This window comes from Oncorhynchus nerka, linkage group LG16, assembly GCF_034236695.1.
Source record: "Oncorhynchus nerka isolate Pitt River linkage group LG16, Oner_Uvic_2.0, whole genome shotgun sequence".
Classification (NCBI taxonomy): Eukaryota; Metazoa; Chordata; class Actinopteri; order Salmoniformes; family Salmonidae; genus Oncorhynchus; species Oncorhynchus nerka.
The window spans coordinates 47,877,111-47,889,471 of NC_088411.1; the positions used below are offsets into that span (position 1 = coordinate 47,877,111).

Genomic DNA, 12,361 nt, shown 5'->3' on the forward strand with positions numbered 1-12,361 from the left:
CTGTCTGACTAACTGTCTGTCTGTCTGTCTGTCTGACTAACTGTCTGTCTGTCTGACTGACTGACTGACTGACTGACTGACTGACTGACTGACTGACTGACTAACTGTCTGTATGCCTGCCTGTCTTTCTGTCTCTGTCTGTCTGTCTGACTAACTGTCTGTATGTCTACCTGTCTGCCTGCCTGACTAACTGTCTGTCTGACTGACTAACTGTCTAACTGTCTGCCTGCCTGCCTGTCTGTCTGACTAACTGTGTTTTAATCTGTGCCTGTCTGTCTGTGTGTCTGTTTCTGCCCCCCCCCCCCCCTCACAGTAACATGCTCCTGTGGCTCCACACCACCTTTGCGTTCCTCTACCTGTTGCTGACCGTGTACAGCATGAGACGACACACCTCCAAGATGCACTACAGAGAGGACGACCTGGTGGGTGGTATGAACACACACACACACACACACACACACACACACACACACCTCCAAGATGCACTACAGAGAGGACGACCTGGTGGGTGGTATGAACACACACACACACACACACACACACATACACACACACACACACCCTCCACTGCCAGGCTGTAGATGTACCAGGTCGATGTGAAAACTCCACTGTATCTTCATTTGTTTGGTCTTTTTTTTATTTTCAGGTGAAACGCACTTTATTTGTCAATGGGATCTCCAAGTATGCAGAGGAGAAGCACATCAAGCAACACTTTGAGTAAGTCTGTTTCCTGTATCTGGCAACACTTTGAGTAAGTGCTGTCTGTTTCCTGTATCTGGCAACACTGAGTAAGTGCTGTCTGTTTCCTGTATCTGGCAACACTGAGTAAGTGCTGTCTGTTCCCTGTATCTGGCAACACTGAGTAAGTGCTGTCTGTTCCCTGTATCTGACAACACTGAGTAAGTGCTGTCTGTTCCCTGTATCTGGCAACACTGAGTAAGTGCTGTCTGTTTCCTGTATCTGGCAACACTTTGAGTAAGTGCTGTCTGTTCCCTGTATCTGGCAACACTGAGTAAGTGCTGTCTGTTCCCTGTATCTGGCAACACTGAGTAAGTGCTGTCTGTTCCCTGTATCTGGCAACACTGAGTAAGTGCTGTCTGTTCCCTGTATCTGGCAACACTGAGTAAGTGCTGTCTGTTCCCTGTATCTGGCAACACTGAGTAAGTGCTGTCTGTTTCCTGTATCTGGCAACACTGAGTAAGTGCTGTCTGTTTCCTGTATCTGGCAACACTTTGAGTACGTGCTGTCTGTTCCCTGTATCTGGCAACACTGAGTAAGTGCTGTCTGTTCCCTGTATCTGGCAACACTGAGTAAGTGCTGTCTGTTCCCTGTATCTGGCAACACTGAGTAAGTGCTGTCTGTTTCCTGTATCTGGCAACACTGAGTAAGTGCTGTCTGTTCCCTGTATCTGGCAACACTGAGTAAGTGCTGTCTGTTCCCTGTATCTGGCAACACTGAGTAAGTGCTGTCTGTTTCCTGTATCTGGCAACACTGAGTAAGTGCTGTCTGTTCCCTGTATCTGGCAACACTGAGTAAGTGCTGTCTGTTCCCTGTATCTGGCAACACTTTGAGTAAGTGCTGTCTGTTCCCTGTATCTGGCAACACTGAGTAAGTGCTGTCTGTTCCCTGTATCTGGCAACACTGAGTAAGTGCTGTCTGTTCCCTGTATCTGGCAACACTGAGTAAGTGCTGTCTGTTCCCTGTATCTGGCAACACTGAGTAAGTGCTGTCTGTTCCCTGTATCTGGCAACACTGAGTAAGTGCTGTCTGTTCCCTGTATCTGGCAACACTGAGTAAGTGCTGTCTGTTCCCTGTATCTGGCAACACTGAGTAAGTGCTGTCTGTTCCCTGTATCTGGCAACACTGAGTAAGTGCTGTCTGTTTCCTGTATCTGGCAACACTGAGTAAGTGCTGTCTGTTCCCTGTATCTGGCAACACTGATTCACAAGTGGCAATAGTTTCTTTCAGAATTTATCCCTTGGGGGAAAAACTATACTAATTACATTAATGTAGTCTCTCTACAGGGTTACATTAATGTAGTCTCTCTACAGGGTTACATTAATGTAGTCTCTCTACAGGGTTACATTAATGTAGTCTCTCTACAGGGTTAATATTCATGTAGTCTCTCTACAGGGTTACATTAATGTAGTCTCTCTACAGGGTTACATTAATGTAGTCTCTCTACAGGGTTAATATTAATGTAGTCTCTCTACAGGGTTACATTAATGTAGTCTCTCTACAGGGTTACATTAATGTAGTCTCTCTACAGGGTTACATTAATGTAGTCTCTCTACAGGGTTACATTAATGTAGTCTCTCTACAGGGTTAATATTAATGTAGTCTCTCTACAGGGTTACATTAATGTAGTCTCTCTACAGGGTTACATTAATGTAGTCTCTCTACAGGGTTAATATTCATGTAGTCTCTCTACAGGGTTACATTAATGTAGTCTCTCTACAGGGTTACATTAATGTAGTCTCTCTACAGGGTTAATATTCATGTAGTCTCTCTACAGGGTTACATTAATGTAGTCTCTCTACAGGGTTACATTAATGTAGTCTCTCTACAGGGTTACATTAATGTAGTCTCTCTACAGGGTTACATTAATGTAGTCTCTCTACAGGGTTACATTAATGTAGTCTCTCTACAGGGTTACATTAATGTAGTCTCTCTACAGGGTTACATTAATGTAGTCTCTCTACAGGGTTACATTAATGTAGTCTCTCTACAGGGCTACATTATATTGAAACCCATTCCCTAGTAGTCTCTCTGAGAGTAGTCTCTCTACAGGGTTACATTAATGTAGTCTCTCTGAGAGTAGTCTCTCTACAGGGTTACATTAATGTAGTCTCTCTGAGAGTAGTCTCTCTACAGGGTTACATTATATTGAAACCCTTTCCCTAGTCAGTTGGGTAAGGCTTTACTTGTCCTGACCCTACCCCTGGTCTGTGTGTGTGTTTGGGTCCATGAGTCCCGGCCCTATACAGACAATAGCAGGCCTATCTGTGTGATTGGGTCCATGAGTCCCGGCCCTATACAGACAATAGCAGGCCTATCTGTGTGTTTGGGTCCATGAGTCCCGGCCCTATACAGACAATAGCAGGCCTATCTGTGTGTTTGGGTCCATGAGTCCCGGCCCTATACAGACAATAGCAGGCCTATCTGTGTGTTTGGGTCCATGAGTCCCGGCCCTATACAGACAATAGCAGGCCTATCTGTGTGTTTGGGTCCATGAGTCCCGGCCCTATACAGACAATAGCAGGCCTATCTGTGTGTTTGGGTCCATGAGTCCCGGCCCTATACAGACAATAGCAGGCCTGCTATCTGTGTGATTGCTCCTAACAAAAAAAGCCTATGAGCTGAATCATGTGAGTCGTGTGTTAGGCTGTAGGAGGGGCCACACACTGGGAGGAACCGGGTCGTGTGTTAGGCTGTAGGAGGGGCCACACACTGGGAGGAACCGGGTCGTGTGTTAGGCTGTAGGAGGGGCCACACACTGGGAGGAACCGGGTCGTGTGTTAGGCTGTAGGAGGGGCCACACACTGGGAGGAACCGGGTCGTGTGTTAGGCTGTAGGAGGGGCCACACACTGGGAGGAACCGGGTCGTGTGTTAGGCTGTAGGAGGGGCTAGGGGACACACACTGGGAGGAACCGGGTCGTGTGTTAGGCTGTAAGAGGGGCTGGGGGACACACACTGGGAGGAACCGGGTTGTGTGTTAGGCTGTAGGAGGGGACACACACTGGGAGGAACCGGGTCGTGTGTTAGGCTGTAGGAGGGGCTAGGGGACACACACTGGGAGGAACCGGGTCGTGTGTTAGGCTGTAGGAGGGGCTGGGGGACACACACTGGGAGGAACCGGGTTGTGTGTTAGGCTGTAGGAGGGGACACACACTGGGAGGAACCGGGTCGTGTGTTAGGCTGTAGGAGGGGCTAGGGGCCACACACTGGGAGGAACCGGGTCGTGTGTTAGGCTGTAGGAGGGGCCACACACTGGGAGGAACCGGGTCGTGTGTTAGGCTGTAGGAGGGGCCACACACTGGGAGGAACCGGGTCGTGTGTTAGGCTGTAGGAGGGGCCACACACTGGGAGGAACCGGGTCGTGTGTTAGGCTGTAGGAGGGGCCACACACTGGGAGGAACCGGGTCGTGTGTTAGGCTGTAGGAGGGGCTAGGGGACACACACTGGGAGGAACCGGGTCGTGTGTTAGGCTGTAAGAGGGGCTGGGGGACACACACTGGGAGGAACCGGGTTGTGTGTTAGGCTGTAGGAGGGGACACACACTGGGAGGAACCGGGTCGTGTGTTAGGCTGTAGGAGGGGCTGGGGACACACACTGGGAGGAACCGGGTCGTGTGTTAGGCTGTAGGAGGGCCACACACTGGGAGGAACCGGGTCGTGTGTTAGGCTGTAGGAGGGGACACACACTGGGAGGAACCGGGTCGTGTGTTAGGCTGTAGGAGGGGCTGGGGGACACACACTGGGAGGAACCGGGTCGTGTGTTAGGCTGTAAGAGGGGCTGGGGACACACACTGGGAGGAACCGGGTTGTGTGTTAGGCTGTAGGAGGGGACACACACTGGGAGGAACCGGGTCGTGTGTTAGGCTGTAGGAGGGGCTGGGGACACACACTGGGAGGAACCGGGTCGTGTTTTAGGCTGTAGGAGGGGCTGGGGGACACACACTGGGAGGAACCGGGTCGTGTGTTAGGCTGTAGGAGGGGCTGGGGGACACACACTGGGAGGAACCGGGTCGTGTGTTAGGCTGTAGGAGGGGCTGGGGACACACACTGGGAGGAACCGGGTCGTGTGTTAGGCTGTAGGAGGGGCTAGGGGACACACACTGGGAGGAACCGGGTCGTGTGTTAGGCTGTAGGAGGGGCTGGGGGACACACACACTGGGAGGAACCGGGTCGTGTGTTAGGCTGTAGGAGGGGCTGGGGGACACACACTGGGAGGAACCGGGTCGTGTGTTAGGCTGTAGGAGGGGCTAGGGGACACACACTGGGAGGAACCGGGTCGTGTCTTAGGCTGTAGGAGGGGCTGGGGGACACACACTGGGAGGAACCGGGTCGTGTGTTAGGCTGTAGGAGGGGCTGGGGGACACACACTGGGAGGAACCGGGTCGTGTGTTAGGCTGTAGGAGGGGCTGGGGGACACGCACTGGGAGGAACCGGGTTGTGTGTTAGGCTGTAGGAGGGGCTGGGGGACACGCACTGGGAGGAACCGGGTCGTGTGTTAGGCTGTAGGAGGGGCTGGGGGACACGCACTGGGAGGAACCGGGTCGTGTGTTAGGCTGTAGGAGGGGACACACACTGGGAGGAACCGGGTCGTGTGTTAGGCTGTAGGAGGGGACACACACTGGGAGGAACCGGGTCGTGTGTTAGGCTGTAGGAGGGGACACGCACTGGGAGGAACCGGGTCGTGTGTTAGGCTGTAGGAGGGGACACACACTGGGAGGAACCGGGTCGTGTGTTAGGCTGTAGGAGGGGACACACACTGGGAGGAACCGGGTCTTGTGTTAGGCTGTAGGAGGGGCTGGGGGACACACACTGGGAGGAACCGGGTCGTGTGTTAGGCTGTAGGAGGGGCTGGGGGACACACACTGGGAGGAACCGGGTCGTGTGTTAGGCTGTAGGAGGGGACACACACTGGGAGGAACCGGGTCGTGTGTTAGGCTGTAGGAGGGGACACGCACTGGGAGGAACCGGGTCGTGTGTTAGGCTGTAGGAGGGGCTGGGGGACACACACTGGGAGGAACCGGGTCGTGTGTTAGGCTGTAGGAGGGGCTGGGGGACACACACTGGGAGGAACCGGGTCGTGTGTTAGGCTGTAGGAGGGGCTGGGGGACACGCACTGGGAGGAACCGGGTCGTGTGTTAGGCTGTAGGAGGGGCTGGGGGACACACTGGGAGGAACTGGGTCGTAGCCTGATCACCAAATAGTATTACACAAAATCTAATGTTGTTCACCACCGGCAGACGACCGGCTCTTCCTGTGTTCCAGAAATACCTCTTTCTCCTGTAGCCTCGTCTGTCTCTTCATATGTAAAGGAGTGAAGACCCATACTTGTGAGACAGAGAAATGCCAGAGAGAGACTTCAGTCAGTGGGAGGGAGAGAGAGAGAGACTTCAGCCAGTGGGAGAGCGAGAGAGAGACTTCAGCCAGTGGGAGAGAGAGAGACTTCAGCCAGTGGGAGAGAGAGAGAGACTTCAGCCAGTGGGAGAGAGAGAGAGACTTCAGCCAGTGGGAGAGAGAGAGAGACTTCAGCCAGTGGGAGAGAGAGAGACTTCAGCCAGTGGGAGAGGGAGAGAGAGAGACTTCAGCCAGTGGGAGAGGGAGAGAGAGAGACTTCAGCCAGTGGGAGAGGGAGAGAGAGAGACTTCAGCCAGTGCGAGAGAGAGACTTCAGCCAGTGCGAGAGAGAGAGAGACTTCAGCCAGTGGGAGAGGGAGAGAGAGAGACTTCAGCCAGTGCGAGAGAGAGACTTCAGCCAGTGCGAGAGAGAGAGAGACTTCAGCCAGTGGGAGAGAGAGAGACTTCAGCCAGTGGGAGAGAGAGAGAGACTTCAGCCAGTGGGAGAGAGAGAGAGACTTCAGCCAGTGGGAGAGAGAGAGAGACTTCAGCCAGTGGGAGAGAGAGAGACTTCAGCCAGTGGGAGAGAGAGAGACTTCAGCCAGTGGGAGAGAGAGAGAGACTTCAGCCAGTGGGAGAGAGAGAGAGACTTCAGCCAGTGGGAGAGAGAGAGAGACTTCAGCCAGTGGGAGAGAGAGAGACTTCAGCCAGTGGGAGAGAGAGAGACTTCAGCCAGTGGGAGAGAGAGAGACTTCAGCCAGTGGGAGAGAGAGAGACTTCAGCCAGTGGGAGAGAGAGAGAGACTTCAGCCAGTGGGAGAGAGAGAGAGACTTCAGCCAGTGGGAGAGAGAGAGACTTCAGCCAGTGGGAGAGAGAGAGAGACTTCAGCCAGTGGGAGAGAGACTTCAGCCAGTGGGAGAGAGAGAGACTTCAGCCAGTGGGAGAGAGAGAGAGACTTCAGCCAGTGGGAGAGAGAGAGAGACTTCAGCCAGACTTCAGCCAGTGGGAGAGAGAGAGCCAGTGGGAGAGAGAGACTTCAGCCAGTGGGAGAGAGAGAGAGAGAGACTTCAGCCAGTGGGAGAGAGAGAGAGACTTCAGCCAGTGGGAGAGAGAGACTTCAGCCAGTGGGAGAGAGAGAGACTTCAGCCAGTGGGAGAGAGAGAGACTTCAGCCAGTGGGAGAGAGAGAGAGAGACTTCAGCCAGTGGGAGAGAGAGAGACTTCAGCCAGTGAGAGAGAGAGAGACTTCAGCCAGTGGGAGAGAGAGAGACTTCAGCCAGTGGGAGAGAGAGAGAGACTTCAGCCAGTGAGAGAGACTTCAGCCAGTGGAGAGAGAGAGAGAGACTTCAGCCAGTGGGAGAGAGAGAGAGACTTCAGCCAGTGGGAGAGAGAGAGAGAGACTTCAGCCAGTGGGAGAGAGAGAGAGAGTCTTCAGCCAGTGGGAGAGAGACTTCAGCCAGTGGGAGAGAGAGAGAGACTTCAGCCAGTGGGAGAGAGAGAGAGACTTCAGCCAGTGGGAGAGAGAGAGAGACTTCAGCCAGTGGGAGAGAGAGAGACTTCAGCCAGTGGGAGAGAGAGAGAGAGAGTCTTCAGCCAGTGGGAGAGAGAGAGAGACTTCAGCCAGTGGGAGAGAGAGAGAGAGACTTCAGCCAGTGGGAGAGAGAGACTTCAGCCAGTGGGAGCCAGTGGGAGAGAGAGACTTCAGCCAGTGGGAGAGAGAGAGAGACTTCAGCCAGTGGGAGAGAGAGAGACTTCAGCCAGTGGGAGAGAGAGAGAGAGACTTCAGCCAGTGGGAGAGAGAGAGAGAGAGACTTCAGCCAGTGGGAGAGAGAGAGAGACTTCAGCCAGTGGGAGAGAGAGAGAGACTTCAGCCAGTGAGAGAGAGAGAGAGAGAGAGACTTCAGCCAGTGAGAGAGAGAGACTTCAGAGAGAGAGAGAGAGACTTCAGCCAGTGAGAGAGAGAGAGAGAGACTTCAGCCAGTGAGAGAGAGAGAGAGAGAGACTTCAGCCAGTGAGAGAGAGACTTCAGCCAGTGGGAGAGAGAGAGAGAGAGACTTCAGCCAGTGGGAGAGAGAGAGAGACTTCAGCCAGTGGGAGAGAGAGAGAGACTTCAGCCAGTGGGAGAGAGAGAGAGACTTCAGCCAGTGGGAGAGAGAGAGAGACTTCAGCCAGTGGGAGAGAGAGAGAGAGACTTCAGCCAGTGGGAGAGAGAGAGAGACTTCAGCCAGTGGGAGAGAGAGAGACTTCAGCCAGTGGGAGAGAGAGAGACTTCAGCCAGTGAGAGAGAGAGAGAGACTTCAGCCAGTGGGAGAGAGAGACTTCAGCCAGTGAGTGGGAGAGAGAGAGACTTCAGCCAGTGGGAGAGAGAGACTTCAGCCAGTGAGTGGGAGAGAGAGAGACTTCAGCCAGTGGGAGAGAGAGAGACTTCAGCCAGTGGGAGAGAGAGAGAGACTTCAGCCAGTGGGAGAGAGAGAGAGAGAGACTTCAGCCAGTGGGAGAGAGAGAGAGAGAGACTTCAGCCAGTGGGAGAGAGAGAGAGAGACTTCAGCCAGTGGGAGAGAGAGAGACTTCAGCCAGTGGGAGAGAGAGAGAGAGACTTCAGCCAGTGGGAGAGAGAGAGAGAGACTTCAGCCAGTGGGAGAGAGAGAGAGAGACTTCAGCCAGTGGGAGAGAGAGAGAGAGACTTCAGCCAGTGGGAGAGAGAGAGAGAGACTTCAGCCAGTGGGAGAGAGAGAGAGACTTCAGCCAGTGGGAGAGAGAGAGAGAGACTTCAGCCAGTGGGAGAGAGAGAGAGAGACTTCAGCCAGTGGGAGAGAGAGAGAGAGAGACTTCAGCCAGTGGGAGAGAGAGAGAGAGAGACTTCAGCCAGTGGGAGAGAGAGAGAGACTTCAGCCAGTGGGAGAGAGAGAGAGAGAGAGAGACTTCAGCCAGTGGGAGAGAGAGAGACTTCAGCCAGTGGGAGAGAGAGACTTCAGCCAGTGGGAGAGAGAGAGAGACTTCAGCCAGTGGGAGAGAGAGAGACTTCAGCCAGTGGGAGAGAGAGAGACTTCAGCCAGTGGGAGAGAGAGAGAGAGAGACTTCAGCCAGTGGGAGAGAGAGCCAGAGAGACTTCAGCCAGTGGGAGAGAGAGCCAGTGGGAGAGAGAGACTTCAGCCAGTGGGAGAGAGAGACTTCAGCCAGTGGGAGAGAGAGAGACTTCAGCCAGTGAGAGAGAGAGAGAGACTTCAGCCAGTGAGAGAGAGAGAGAGAGAGAGACTTCAGCCAGTGGGAGAGAGAGACTTCAGCCAGTGAGAGAGAGAGAGAGAGACTTCAGCCAGTGGGAGAGAGAGAGAGACTTCAGCCAGTGGGAGAGAGAGACTTCAGCCAGTGGGAGAGAGAGAGAGACTTCAGCCAGTGGGAGAGAGAGAGACTTCAGCCAGTGGGAGAGAGAGACTTCAGCCAGTGGGAGAGAGAGAGACTTCAGCCAGTGGGAGAGAGAGCCAGTGGGAGAGAGAGACTTCAGCCAGTGGGAGAGAGAGAGAGACTTCAGCCAGTGGGAGAGAGAGAGAGAGACTTCAGCCAGTGGGAGAGAGAGAGAGACTTCAGCCAGTGGGAGAGAGAGAGAGACTTCAGCCAGTGGGAGAGAGAGAGAGAGACTTCAGCCAGTGGGAGAGAGAGAGAGAGACTCAGCCAGTGGGAGAGAGAGAGAGACTTCAGCCAGTGGGAGAGAGAGAGAGAGACTTCAGCCAGTGGGAGAGAGAGAGAGAGACTTCAGCCAGTGGAGAGAGAGAGAGAGACTTCAGCCAGTGGGAGAGAGAGAGAGACTTCAGCCAGTGGGAGAGAGAGAGAGACTTCAGCCAGTGGGAGAGAGAGAGAGAGACTTCAGCCAGTGGGAGAGAGAGAGAGAGAGACTTCAGCCAGTGGGAGAGAGAGAGAGAGACTTCAGCCAGTGGGAGAGAGAGAGAGACTTCAGCCAGTGGGAGAGAGAGAGAGACTTCAGCCAGTGGGAGAGAGAGAGACTTCAGCCAGTGGGAGAGAGAGAGACTTCAGCCAGTGGGAGAGAGAGACTTCAGCCAGTGGGAGAGAGAGAGAGAGACTTCAGCCAGTGGGAGAGAGAGAGAGAGACTTCAGCCAGTGGGAGAGAGAGAGAGAGACTTCAGCCAGTGGAGAGAGAGAGACTTCAGCCAGTGGGAGAGAGAGAGAGACTTCAGCCAGTGGGAGAGAGAGAGAGAGACTTCAGCCAGTGGGAGAGAGAGAGACTTCAGCCAGTGGGAGAGAGAGACTTCAGCCAGTGGGAGAGAGACTTCAGCCAGTGGGAGAGAGAGAGACTTCAGCCAGTGGGAGAGAGAGAGAGACTTCAGCCAGTGGGAGAGAGAGACTTCAGCCAGTGGGAGAGAGAGAGACTTCAGCCAGTGGGAGAGAGACTTCAGCCAGTGGGAGAGAGAGACTTCAGCCAGTGGGAGAGAGAGAGAGACTTCAGCCAGTGGGAGAGAGAGAGAGAGACTTCAGCCAGTGGGAGAGAGAGAGAGACTTCAGCCAGTGGGAGAGAGACTTCAGCCAGTGGGAGAGAGAGACTTCAGCCAGTGGGAGAGAGAGAGAGAGAGACTTCAGCCAGTGGGAGAGAGAGAGAGACTTCAGCCAGTGGGAGAGAGAGAGAGACTTCAGCCAGTGGGAGAGAGAGAGAGACTTCAGCCAGTGGGAGAGAGAGACTGCCAGTGGGAGAGAGAGAGACTTCAGCCAGTGGGAGAGAGAGAGACTTCAGCCAGTGGGAGAGAGAGAGACTTCAGCCAGTGGGAGAGAGAGAGAGACTTCAGCCAGTGGGAGAGAGAGACTTCAGCCAGTGGGAGAGAGAGAGAGACTTCAGCCAGTGGGAGAGAGAGAGAGACTTCAGCCAGTGGGAGAGAGAGAGAGAGACTTCAGCCAGTGGGAGAGAGAGACTTCAGCCAGTGGGAGAGAGAGAGACTTCAGCCAGTGGGAGAGAGAGAGACTTCAGCCAGTGGGAGAGAGAGCCAGTGGGAGAGAGAGACTTCAGCCAGTGGGAGAGAGAGAGAGACTTCAGCCAGTGGGAGAGAGAGAGAGAGACTTCAGCCAGTGGGAGAGAGAGCCAGTGGGAGAGACTTCAGCCAGTGGGAGAGAGAGAGAGAGACTTCAGCCAGTGGGAGAGAGAGAGACTTCAGCCAGTGGGAGAGAGAGAGAGACTTCAGCCAGTGGGAGAGAGAGAGAGACTTCAGCCAGTGGGAGAGAGAGAGAGAGACTTCAGCCAGTGGGAGAGAGAGAGACTTCAGCCAGTGGGAGAGAGAGACTTCAGCCAGTGAGGAGAGAGAGAGACTTCAGCCAGTGGGAGAGAGAGAGACTTCAGCCAGTGGGAGAGAGAGAGAGACTTCAGCCAGTGGGAGAGAGAGAGAGACTTCAGCCAGTGGGAGAGAGAGAGACTTCAGCCAGTGGGAGAGAGAGAGACTTCAGCCAGTGGGAGAGAGAGAGAGACTTCAGCCAGTGGGAGAGAGAGACTTCAGCCAGTGGGAGAGAGAGACTTCAGCCAGTGGGAGAGAGAGAGAGAGACTTCAGCCAGTGGGAGACTTCAGCCAGTGGGAGAGAGAGACTTCAGTGGGAGAGGAGAGAGACTTCAGCCAGTGGGAGAGAGAGAGACTTCAGCCAGTGGGAGAGAGAGAGAGACTTCAGCCAGTGGGAGAGAGAGAGAGACTTCAGCCAGTGGGAGAGAGAGAGACTTCAGCCAGTGGGAGAGAGAGAGAGACTTCAGCCAGTGGGAGAGAGAGAGAGACTTCAGCCAGTGGGAGAGAGAGAGAGAGACTTCAGCCAGTGGGAGAGAGAGAGAGACTTCAGCCAGTGGGAGAGAGAGAGAGACTTCAGCCAGTGGGAGAGAGAGACTTCAGCCAGTGGGAGAGAGAGAGAGAGACTTCAGCCAGTGGGAGAGAGAGAGAGACTTCAGCCAGTGGGAGAGAGAGAGAGAGACTTCAGCCAGTGGGAGAGAGAGAGAGAGACTTCAGCCAGTGGGAGAGAGAGAGAGACTTCAGCCAGTGGGAGAGAGAGAGAGACTTCAGCCAGTGGGAGAGAGAGAGAGACTTCAGCCAGTGGGAGAGAGAGAGAGACTTCAGCCAGTGGGAGAGAGAGAGAGACTTCAGCCAGTGGGAGAGAGAGAGAGACTTCAGCCAGTGGGAGAGAGAGAGAGAGTGGAGAGAGAGAGAGACTCAGCCAGTGGGAGAGAGAGAGAGACTTCAGCCAGTGGGAGAGAGAGAGAGACTTCAGCCAGTGGGAGAGAGAGAGAGACTTCAGCCAGTGGGAGAGAGAGAGAGAGAC

At 54.2% G+C, this 12,361-nt stretch overlaps 1 protein-coding gene across 3 annotated transcripts in view; it reads left to right on the forward strand.

Moving 5' to 3' along the window:
- The window catches only part of LOC115125280 (CSC1-like protein 2), a 142,998-nt gene that overhangs the window by 48,556 nt on the left and 82,081 nt on the right, over positions 1-12,361 (forward strand). For 2 of the 3 annotated variants that reach the window (XM_065002708.1, XM_065002710.1), the window contains 2 exons: positions 314-422; positions 647-717. In XM_065002708.1, coding sequence (XP_064858780.1) covers positions 314-422; positions 647-717 — 180 coding nt within the window. Of the gene's footprint in view, positions 1-313; positions 423-474; positions 505-646; positions 718-12,361 lie in introns of those variants that run through there. The other variant, XM_065002709.1, reaches the window with a different exon arrangement.